This window comes from Triturus cristatus, chromosome 7 (assembly GCF_964204655.1).
Source record: "Triturus cristatus chromosome 7, aTriCri1.1, whole genome shotgun sequence".
In the NCBI taxonomy this organism is placed as follows: domain Eukaryota; kingdom Metazoa; phylum Chordata; class Amphibia; order Caudata; family Salamandridae; genus Triturus; species Triturus cristatus.
The window spans coordinates 852,675,287-852,687,180 of record NC_140590.1 but is presented as its reverse complement, the minus strand read 5'-3'; the positions used below and the strand labels follow the sequence as shown (position 1 = coordinate 852,687,180).

The 11,894-nt window shown below is 42.4% G+C and overlaps 1 protein-coding gene across 1 annotated transcript in view; it reads right to left on the bottom strand.

Moving 5' to 3' along the window:
- Positions 1-253: 253 nt before the first annotated feature.
- The window catches only part of LOC146810699 (START domain-containing protein 10-like), a 234,811-nt gene continuing 223,170 nt past the window's right edge, over positions 254-11,894 (bottom strand). The window contains exons 5-6 of the mRNA XM_085617770.1: positions 7,995-8,047; positions 254-3,678 (exon numbers count right to left, since the gene is read on the bottom strand). Of these exons, the coding sequence (XP_085473896.1) occupies positions 3,451-3,678; positions 7,995-8,047 (281 nt within the window). The 3' untranslated portion in view covers positions 254-3,450. The remainder of the gene's footprint in view (positions 3,679-7,994; positions 8,048-11,894) is intronic.

Sequence of the window (11,894 nt, the reverse complement as noted above, 5' to 3'; positions counted from 1 at the left end):
AACAAAGGGAGAAAACTAGAACATGTCAGAGTGAGATTAAGGATCATAAGCGCCTAGTGGGGGATTAGAGATTCATGAGGCAGAGTCAAGACTATTCCGCCTTGGTATTCAGCTTGCCACTATTCAGTGGTGCCAGCCACAGGCTTCTGGGCAATACTTTGGGCCCAGGCACCTCTTGTCTTACAAATTAAGCACTGGCAGCATGTGCTACCATACCCTGGCGACCAGACTAGTAATAAGAACAGAGCACAAGTGAGAGTAAAACATTTATTTCACAAGAAAATTACACACTAAAACTTTACTCATTTGCCAATATATCACTGCAACCCATGACTTTAACGGGTTACATGACAACTACAGCGCAACCCCCTAAAGAGAGTAGCAATTCAACAACTACTAAAACATACATATCGTGAAAAATCAGAAAATATAGATTCATTTTAAATTCAGTCTTGTTCTAGGAGAAAAAACATCATTTGACATCTGGTTCAGTACCAATATGCCCAGGAGTGTCTCCCTGCCACAGGCTGCCAGCCCTGAAAGCCTACTCTTGCTAAGACTATACCTGTATCCTGAGAAATGAGTGAATGGTTGGTATGTCAGAATAAAAACACAGATACAAAGAGACAGTAACAACAAGCTCAAGCCTGTTTGTATGGGAGCTTTGCTCCTTTTTCTTTACATTTTGTTTACATATTTAGGTGTACTTTGTGTCCATTGTACTACCTGCCTCCTTCTCTTTTTTTAGATATGTAGTCAATTCACCCAGTTTACTCTGTACTTTTAGGTTCTGTCTTCTAGTTTTTATGTCTTTTCATTTCAAATTTGTCTTGATCTACCTCGTCAAATGCCTATGAACAACATGAATGCCACATGGGGGTTACGGATTGCATCCAAAGAGGGGAACACCACTCAGTCATTGCTTTAAATTGGATTAACCCACCATGCTTAAGATATCTTTTGACTGATTGCTCTTTGCTTCAATGCAGTTGTGTATACTTGTAACCCAGATGAGTATTCCGATGAGGCATGTATGGCCTATGATGCATGGGAACTTTCATAAGCTCAAATGAGGTCTCATAATGATAAATACCCCAACAGGAATCCATATTTTGACCTAACACAGTTTGTCCACTTTCATTTTCACAGCCTACAACACGATGGGGTTACCGAAAGAGAAAAGCGAGGTTTAGCCTAAGCTCTTTGGGATATGAAAGATGCATGTGGTTGACTGAGACCGAAGTGAAACTTAGGCTCAGCTCACTATCAGTGTGAACTATTATCATGACCCATTCACCACACCAGACTTAGTTAGTTCTCTGCAAATTGTTTAATTTCTGTTTAGTTATAAATGGCCCAAGATGCCATGCACAGGTGCCGCCTTAAAGCCCAGTTATGTAAGAAAGTGGTATTTGGCAGAGAAACCATACGTGCCGCATTCAATCAAGCGTCGATGGTTCAATCCATGCAGTAATCATATATGAAAAGTAATTCGCGCCAGTGTGGGGTGAGGTGGTGGCAATGGGGGTATGGTAATTTGGTTTAAGGCATTGCTGCTTGCTACCTAATGCTTCTATATATCACAAGAGGACTTGCATCTGTTACTATTGAGTGATGTCCAAAATTAAACCCCTCTCCGATCTTGGTAAAGGCATGGTGACCTATATGAATACAGAGATTTCACACATGCTGTATCTTCAGAGGCAAGAATATTTTGAATTCTTTAGATGCCAGTCCACACCTGCTTCTTGTATTCCCAGTAATACCCTCACTTACTGTAGATATGCAACTCCAACCAACAAAGTGGCCACTCACCCAGGCCACGTGCCAATCTCATATCCACATGTCATGTTGTTCTCGATAGTTGAGATAGGAGTGTCCAGCGCCAAGACTCAATGGATACTGATTTGACAATATCCTCTTTTGAGCTGAATAAATGAATGGGTGGATAGATAGATGACAGCACTTACTAACTGCGGGTGTGGAGTGCACAAATCTCAAGCCATTGGTTACCAAGCAGGTACCCCATAGGCTCAAAGCAAATTAGTCTTTCTACCTTTTTCTGGAATACGGATTTACAAGCTAGCCACACATAAGCCAGCCCACACAGACCGAGGCTGTGATCACTCCTGCGAGATCAGGAGGCGAGCTGGAAGGATCAGGTATGTGTGTAATCCTGCATATTGGATGTTAAAGAAAGATTTGGAGAGCTGCCCTGTGCAAGAGTTTGGATCCATTATCCTGAAATATGAACGATTATACACACCTGACCGCACTCGCTCCCATCAGTTTGCCTCCTAATCTTACCTTTAAGAGGCAACCTCTTGACTTCCATGTAGGCTAAAGCCCTCCTATAACTGTTAAATGTTATGGGAGAATAAATTTATGACCTGAATGCCAAATTGACTTTAACATCCCACGTAATGACCTTATGGCAAGAGACAGGAGAAACCTTTCAGACTGAAAAATATTGTGCTGGGATATTTAAAGAACTATTCATAAATGCCAATGGAATGAGGGTAATCAAAATGCACGTCCAGCCTAATATCTGGCATAACGTCCAAGTACTAGTTCTTGTAATGTCGAGTTCCAGGGAGGGCCCCTCCACTGGATACTCCAGCATTGTAATAGTTTTGGTTGAGAGGAAGTCAACGCTTCTTATGGTAGTTTTGAGTTCAGTAATATACTTTCTTCCTCATTTGCTGGGTTTTAGTTTCCTTTTGTGTGGAATGACCGAATCCTTAATTTATGAAGATCTCCGTTCAAAGCTGGGCCCCAATGATAAATCATCGTTATTCTGCCCCAACCAAGCATGAAAAACCCTGAATATAATGCCTTCAAGAGATTTTAGAGCAGAATTAGATTAGTGGCTACTCCATTCTTTCCATACAACTGTGGAAATACCCAATTATCAAGCAAATTACTCACTTTCTTCCATTCTCTATCAGTAAATGGGCTCGCAGTAAAATCTCGGTGGCCTGTGTGCAGACTTGCTGCATGAAGCAGACTTGCAGGAGGACAGTGGCATGAACAAATCTATTGCTTATTGTATTAAAAGAGTCCGTTTCCATTCTTTCAGCTGCCGGTTTGAGAAACCAATGAGGATTTCTATACACAAATTGCTGCTGGCATTGGAATAAGATAAACATAAAAAAGAGACTAATAAAAGAAAGCCAAGAATGTGCCTGTGGGCAACCTAAGGGAAAAAAAAGCATTATATACAAAAGACCAGAAAATATTAAATTAAACAGATCCAACTTTTATACCTAGGCACCTACTACCCCTTTATCTTGCTCCCTTAGCACACCTCTCCCCAGACCTCTCTTTGGGTGTTAGTATTTATACAGTTCAGAGAGCCCTGGTGGGTACTGTGGAGCAGGAGGGACAGCAGGCAGGTTGGTGGAGGGCCGAGGTGAGAGGAGGGATTTGGTTCAGACCCTCCGCACCCCATTACTCCTTGGGAAAGCCCTCTTCCTCGTCGCTGATGTGCGTCTTCTCTTCGGACAGGCCGCTCTCGTCGATGTTCTCCAGCTCGTGGGCATGCTGTATCTCCAGCTCGGCCAGGTTGACGGTGGGTAGGGTGTTCTGTTCAGGGTAGACCCAGGGTTTGAACCCAGGGTTATGCTTCCGTTTCCAGTCCTGGTACTTCAAGCCGGCTTTATAGATTTTCTTCATTGCCTATGAAACAGAAGATACAACCAACAGGCACGATTACTAAGGTTTAAGGTTAACAGTGCATTAAGTGGGGGTGTCAATTGCCTAAGATCACATGATGCATCGATAGAGAATACATTTTCAAGCGTGGATGGATGTTAGACAACCGAAGGTGTGGATTCCACCCTTTCACCTTTTTGACTGGTTTGGTCAGAAGAAATACCCGACTCCACTGTGACCTTTACACTACTGTTCGGTTCCGGAGAAAGCATTTGAAATTAGGAGCATGCTGCAAACAGGATCTTTTTCAAAATAGGTTAGAACAGATAATTACAACCATAATCCCAGTGTTTGGGAACCAATATTCCAGAACATGAAGTGTTCAAGAAATTCAAGACAAAATAATGCATCAAGTACACAGTGTCCGGAGGTCGATAGAATGCACTGATCTCGAAATGGAGCCACGAGTCACACTCAGCCATACACTTCTCCCCATGCATTTATTCATGTACCTTAGGTGGTTCTCACACATATTACTTCCCATGAGCTACTGTTCATCTTCTTGAATGTTTTTGCTATGATGTTTGAACGGAAATAATATTTCACAGGTCCATCCCTGATTATCCTGGGACATAGAAAGTACTGCACAGCGGAGGTCCAATGCACCCCATTACACGCCAAGGCGTGCAGCACCTGTATAGCAAGCAGAGGAGAGAGGGGTTTCCACACTAAACCTGGTGTGTGGAGTGTTGTGAGCACTAGGTTTGTGTGCCATGACTTGTGCCTTGGAAAGCAAATGCAATACTCTGGTACATCCACTGTTGCTTTGCAAAAGGCTAAAGAAACTGCTGCTCACTGCGTGTCAGATAATTTACCTTTAAACATGAACAGACTTTTTCCACATGCTGATAGAGGCCCACTTGAGATAACTTAGGCACATTCATGCTCATGTAGATTAGGTCTGAACCTCTCTTTGAAGGTACAACCTACTGTAGCAGTACCTCAAGCATTCTCCGTTCTGTAGCGATGGCTCACAAGGATAAAGACCTTCAAAACTCACAACAAATTAAAGAACACTACACACACTAAAACTTAAGAATCGATCTAGCCCTAGACAACTTGTCCCTCCTAGCAGAATTCTAAAGACAGCCTATGTGAACCATTGTAGAGGCCCAATGGATATCCTGGAGGGTTCTCATTTGATATTTTAATAATTTTTTATTTGGGGTTTTGTAAAGCGCTACCAACCACCTTGAGTTCATATATAACGGGTCCCTATTTGGGAATCCAGGATCCTCAGCCAGAAGCACTAAGGCACTAGACAACAGGTTACTGTTCAAAGAGGACTAACACAACACCAGCTACACTCTGGTTACACAAGTTCCCTGTTTATCCCCCACGTCTACACAAAAGAACAGTAGTCCTATGTGGTTGACCCAGCTATGTGCCCTCTTCTAATTGTCTCCCTTGACATGTCCACCTCAAACGAGTCAAGGACACTTCGGCCGAATTCAAGGCTGCGGGAGTTGTTGTTTTGCCTATCGCTGAATGCTGAGTAGAGGGAAACCAAGATAGCGTCCTTTTGGGTGTACTGGTCACTCCTGGTTCCTGCTGTATTCCCTCATTACAAATCCCCTGACACATCCTTTCTCTACTGCAAGCACTCAGCTCATTCACCTGACTAAGCACCATTTTCCTCTCCCAGTTGCTAGGAAATATCTTCAGTTATCCCACCCTTTGGGAGTCATCACAGCCCTAGCAGCCATGCAGCAAAAGAGACACTCATGCACCTGTCCTCTGGCACGGCATACCACATCCACACCCATTCCCTCACTAAGCCAGCATTATGCCAGGTGGGCCTTACACATGACTGAATCCAAGCATGGAGGACATCTTTACCTCTAATAAGTACGCAATTTTCAACCAGTCCCAAGACGAACTGGCCATGAGAAGTAATTCTTCAAATGTCATAAAGGACTTCTCTTGGCAAGGAGGTAATGATCGGAATGTGAGCTGGGCTCGAACAGAGATCCTTGGCATGTATTTGAATATTGAAGGATGAAAATATTTCTTCAGGTGTGAATTCATTGAAAGTGGTGGACATTTAGATAATTGTAGAAGGCATTTGGAAAAGTAAGTGACTGCAGTGCATCAAACTTTAAGAAGACGAGGAATGGGTTATGGACAATAAAGGCCCAAAGTGGTGACCACCTGCACCAGGAAGTGCAACCACCAAGAAAGTATCTGTAGTTCTAAAATTTGAGGTTTGACCTACTGGCATAATTTTATATATCACCCACCAACCAACTGGGTCTTTTGTCGCTGGTCTAAGAATTGAGTATATGAAAAGACCAGCCTTCAAAGTTTGCTTGAAAATAGTCAGAGAGGCGGAGAGATGTTTGACCAGAGGCAAGGTGATCCTGGTAAGTGAGGACTGGACTTAAAAAGAGCACCTGGGTTTGGTTGTAAATTTAGTAAAGCGTTGTCACACCCTGCCTGAGCAGTAGCAATTGTACATCTAAACCTTTCTCACTGATAATCAGTGTGTCCATATGCATGAACTGAATGCTCACGTTAGTAGCCTTCTGGGTTAACCTCAATCATTTAGGAGCTGAAAGGAAGTCACCACGGCAGTAAACACAAGACTCATGACTGAGTTCATGTTATGTATTGTGTCCCTTCATAGAGGTTTGGGAAGGAAAATATCTACTCTGCATAAGTACAGAACCTAAATTGAAACACAAAGTCCTACAAACTCTCTTGTTCTTACAAAGAAGGAAACTTTACAACAGCGGGCTCATAAATGATGATCCTTCCCCGGCACAATATCCCAATGGCAGACTATGATGTAAAGAGTATACATCTACACCTTCTCCATGCACGTCATTGCTACTGGGTTCTCCTGGTTTTGAAAGCTTAGTTTCAACTACCAACTATGCAGCTTGCTTTAGATGCCGTAAATGGAATCTCAGCCTCATTTTTGTATGTATGGGGATACCCCATTCCTCAGAGATTCACAGGTATTTTACGGTTGAGCTTGGGCAGCGCATGTGATACTCTGCGTGGCATGATGTATTCAGGTAGGGACTTGAAGCTCCACCCACTCGCCACCCATATTTTTAATTGGCTTGTGTCATTGTCCAATGTAAACTGTGGCTGTTCATTGGTCAATAGGCTTAGTAGTCCCTCCTTAGTACTTCTTTGTCTCGTTTTGTAACCTCCCATGGCGACACCCCCCGTTTCTTGTGTTGTTACTCAGTGGGCTTTAATTACAACCTCCCAGCACTATTTTCTCAAATAGCTTTGTCCTAACTGCTGTTGCAGTCAGGACACGCTCTCTCCTGATGTTTTTTTTATTTTTATAGCACGGGTGCGGCATTAGCAATGCAATAGGTCTCGCATTTGCAAGAGATTAAGCTGTTGGCATTGTAAATGACAATGCCTTTAATTTATCTGTTTTAAAAACAATACATAAATTAAAAGGCATTGCCATTTACAATGCCAATAGCTCAAACTCTCATAAATGTGAGACCTATTGCATTTCAAATGCTTGTTTGTTATTGCGTTGCATAATAACTTTGTTTTAGGACACCAACAATTAATGAATCATTTCTAACCTCTTCTACAAAGCTGGCTTCCTGTATGACAATTTAGAGTTTAAGGGTGTTTGAGGAGGCAGCGTTAGCCAGGTTCTTGCATGAAGTCTCCGAGTGGGGTGAGTTGAACACATAGGCAAGCATTATGTTTGGGATCCTAATTTTGAGGGGCAGGTAACAAAAGTTATCAGGCCCATCTTAATTAGAAATTGTATGTACTCATGAAACTTTCTGGCTTCTTAGAGCAGTTATAATGTCGTGTGACACACTAGGAAAAACATGTAGGGATCACCTCCGGAACCCCAATTCACAAATTTTATTCACCAAAACATGGTATTTCTATTATTTCTCCCACTTCCGGAATTATTAGCACCCCTGTTAATGGTAATTCCGGTAGCGGGGAAATAACTGGGATTAATTAGCCAAGATCACCTGTAATGAGGGCTAGGGTGGACTGACTGATAATAATGCTCTGAGCCATTATACAAGAAGTCCCTTATAAACAAAATAGAGGAGACAGGGTCTGGTCAGAAATCTTTTAAAAATATAAGTGCAGCCCTTCCCACTTACGCCTGTGCCCCAAGTTGATGAAGAGGCCATTGCAGGGGTCAACTCTAGCCGAGTAAATGTATTTGGAGTTCCCCATAAATCGAAAATCTTTGAATTTTTAAACTGCAGGTTTTTGAAAGTTTTACCTAGATAAAATGTACCAGCGAGTTTAGAGGCACTGATGGTCATGCTTACCTTAGGAGCTACAAACTGGGAAACCTTGTTCACCACCCACTTTGGCAAAGAGCCTGCAATTAAAAATGTTTAGTTGTTAGCAAGCTGCATGTTCTTGACACAATATAAAATAAATGCCCCATAAACCCGCATACAGTTCATTGCCTGTATTGTCAAGTAGTCTACTCATTGACCATACAGAGTGCGTATGTCAGAGAGATTAATTATCTCTCACCCAAAACGGCTTCAAATAAAGGCTAATAAAAAAAACCTATGAGAATGTTGGATCTGCTGTTCCTGGAAAACAGAATTTCAAGAATATTTCGGTCCTGTTTTCGGCATGAACATTGTCGTGAGAAAATCAAATGAATCTGAACATGGAATAAATGATTTGATCCCTTTCATCAGTCCCAGTTGCAATCGTTAATTGTTTGGTAGAAGTTTAATGAACGCAAGAAGATCAAGGGCCCCCCTTAGAATTTCATCTCAGCTGTAAATCATCAGAGCTCCTGCCTGGCAAACCTGCCATTCCCCTGCCTCCTTCAACTGCTAGGCTAAGCAGTCAAAAACCTATGACCTGACAGCCCATCTGCCACAGGGCCACTGAGTTAACGTATCGGAATGCCCACAGCGCGCCTTCCAATGCAACATGTTCCTGCCCAGGACTAACATGCGAGGGATGGTGGACCAGGGCAGCAAATATGAACAATGAACCTTACACACTGGGAGAAAATTCCCTGCTCACCAAGGTCATTTTATTGATTTGAGAAATAAACCAGTACTATGTGGGGTTTGTTTCTGAAATACAAAATAAACAGGTGGGCTCCATGTCATAGCTTCGACCTGTGATTACAATTTTGATGAAAGCTTTGGCAGTTGTTTTGTTTCGAAGATGGAAGATCGACAGAAACAGTGTTTGTGTTTTCTGGATTAAGTTTCAGATAATGTAGGGCAGAGCCAAGATTGTGTGTCCTGAATGGTCTGTGTTAAGCTGAATGTCAATCTTTGGGAAAGGATGGGTTGCCCCAGAAGTAGCACACTTCCATTAAGGACACACACTCACCATAACCTAGCTACTACTATGCGGACCGGCCATTGGCCATAATGAAGTGAGTAATTACTATTCTAACTCCACATGCGCCTCGATAGTAGGGTAGGCTATAAGGCAGACTGGGGCAAGTGTAACTGCACTTGTAGTTTTTTGATCCACTCACTCAAAAGTACCTAAACACACTACCTGGACCGGTCCTCACAAAGATGATGTTTGTCTGGTTCTACCAGGGTTTACCCACACTATGAGGACTGATCCGATCCTCACAGCCTGGGGGGCAGTCTCAGTCTCTCCCTGCCTCCCTCTCTCCCTTTGAGTAGGGGTTCAAACACAGCGTGGGTGCAGGGGCGTAACACAGGCCCCCGCAGACCCCACGGTGCGGGGGGGGGGGCCCAAGCTCCAGGGGGGGCCCGTCGGTACTGGACTCTGGCCAGAGCACTCCGGATTGAGCCTGGAGGGATCCCTCTTCGTACCGTGCAGGAAGGCCGCCTCAATTTTCGTTATGCCAGTGCGTGGGTGATTAAAAAAACATTCTCTGAGCTAACGTGTAAAAAGTGGGCTACACAGCAAGCAACATCTGATCCTGATTTACACGGGCAGAGTCATCATGGTTTATATGCAGAGATGCCACATGCAAATGCTGCAGTAGTTCTGCCACGCTTGATGATATTTCCGTAGCCGAATGTGAATCCCGAGGGAGGAGCAGAGGGTGTAATCTGAAGAGCAAACCGTGCAATTTTTGCAGGTGATCACAAACATATGTAATAGCCTTCCTGAACGTCTGAACTTGCACCCATATGAAACAATGTAAAAGTAGTGCAGTATACATGGAAAAGTGCAGACAACTTAATGATTTTTAGGATGTGTTATTGAAGGAAAATATTTGGAAAATGGAAATGCTTTCTATGCAGAGAAATGAGAAAACACAAATATTTTTGTGAACATTTACAAGCATCATAAACAGGTGCATGTGGATTCTGTGCAGAAAACCAGCAGCCAAAGAATAAGCTGTCGCAAGAATGTACCAGAAACTCTACAAACATAATAAACTTCCTTTGAGTAGACAGATCACTCTGAGATATTACAAAAAAGTCATGCATCTCTGCCATATGTAGGCATGGCCCGGTTACTCTGAGTTATGGTCTTCATTGTCACATTTCTTACTACATTGCTCCTGTGGACAGACCATTCACCAAACTGAAGTAAAATCCTGTTTTCCATTTCTCTAATATGGCCCTCTTGGTGACTCTATTCCCATAAAGATGAAGCTGACCATCCCTACTGGCAGTAATCCCAAGCAATTGCATTAAAATAAAGGGGATAAACTAAAAGTAGGTCGGAAGGGATGGGCAACTTGACTGTGACGAAGAAGACCAGGACTCAGATTAATGAAGATTACTGGCAAATAACTGGGCCGTCACCTACTTGTCCTTCGTCCTTACTTCATGAGCTGATACCCAAGCATAATAATCTGCTTCTAAACATCAGACGCATAAATATATGCTCTGCAATTTGTATTAATAAATGTAATTAAATGTAATCACTGTTTCAAAACTACTCTCAAAACACAAGACCCAAAGGTAGCAGAATTATTTCCCCATAACTGCAGTCTACAGTGCCTCATGAATGTATGGGGCAGGCAACCATGTTGCTTCATTGCAGACATTGATGCTTTTTTAAATGCTGCCCAGGAAACTGTGATACCACTTGTGGTTCTCCCTCCCACTTGTCCTCTTAAGGTCTGCTCTGTTCACTGCTAACTATGATAATAATCTGTTTTAACAAACTGCCAAGGGAGGAGAATGATGGTCTCAGACCTTGATTTGAAACACCAAAAATAACAAAAAGGAAATCCACCTTCCTGAATGACTCTGTTCTGTATAAGTATATCCTGAATGATCTTTGAGCATACGGGCTTTGGAAATGTTCCTCCTATGGAGAGGAGGGTGGTGTAACAAACTGATAAAACCAAATCATTTCCAAAATGGAATGTTAAATGTACTTTCTTAACAAACTCAGCATAAAAATTAAGAACCACCTTATCTGCAAAACATTTCAAGTAAGCCTTGGAACATAAAAGGACCCCCAATTCTCTAATTCTTGTGCAGAAAGACATGACAACCAAAAGCCAAACTTTATTTTAAAAAATTATCAATATCTGACATTAACAAAATCTCCTGCACTATTTATTTCTAAGCAACACTGGTTCCCAATAACTAAATACTTGTTTTTCCCTGAGGATGCAAATATAAACTGGCCCAAAGCAGATCCATCAAATTTGAGGCATCAGACCTTGTAACCTCCGACATTCCTAGAGTGACAGAGCTCTGCAGACCAGCAGGGAGGATAGCTAGGTCCCAATCATCTTCTTACTTGTTGACAGAAGAAAAACGTTCCCCAAATCGGTACTGAAACTTGGTCCTATGAAATGGAGATTTTGAGCTGGCAAAATCTGTGATGTTGAAGCAGACTGCATATCTTTTCCACATGTTGATGAGTCTTAGAAAAAGAACAGCAAATCAACCATTCAATGAAATTAGAAAATATTCGAATTCTTTTAGAATGGATTACACATACCAGTGGTGCTAGAACTTTGTTGAACACCGTGTAGAAGATGACAGGCCAAATCGGAGAACTCCGAATTGATAATAATTGCCTTGAACACCAAAACAGAGATACCTTGGTGATAACTGATCAACTGGAACATGAATGTAAGCTTCGGGGAGGTCCAGCGATGCAAGGGAATCTTCAAAGTTGACCTGTGGCCTGCGAAGTCAACATTTTGAATGCCACACGGGGAGTAAATGATTTCTTTCTTTTTAAAAGCAGTACTGACCTATAATACCCCAAGCATTTCTGCACCTGAAAAA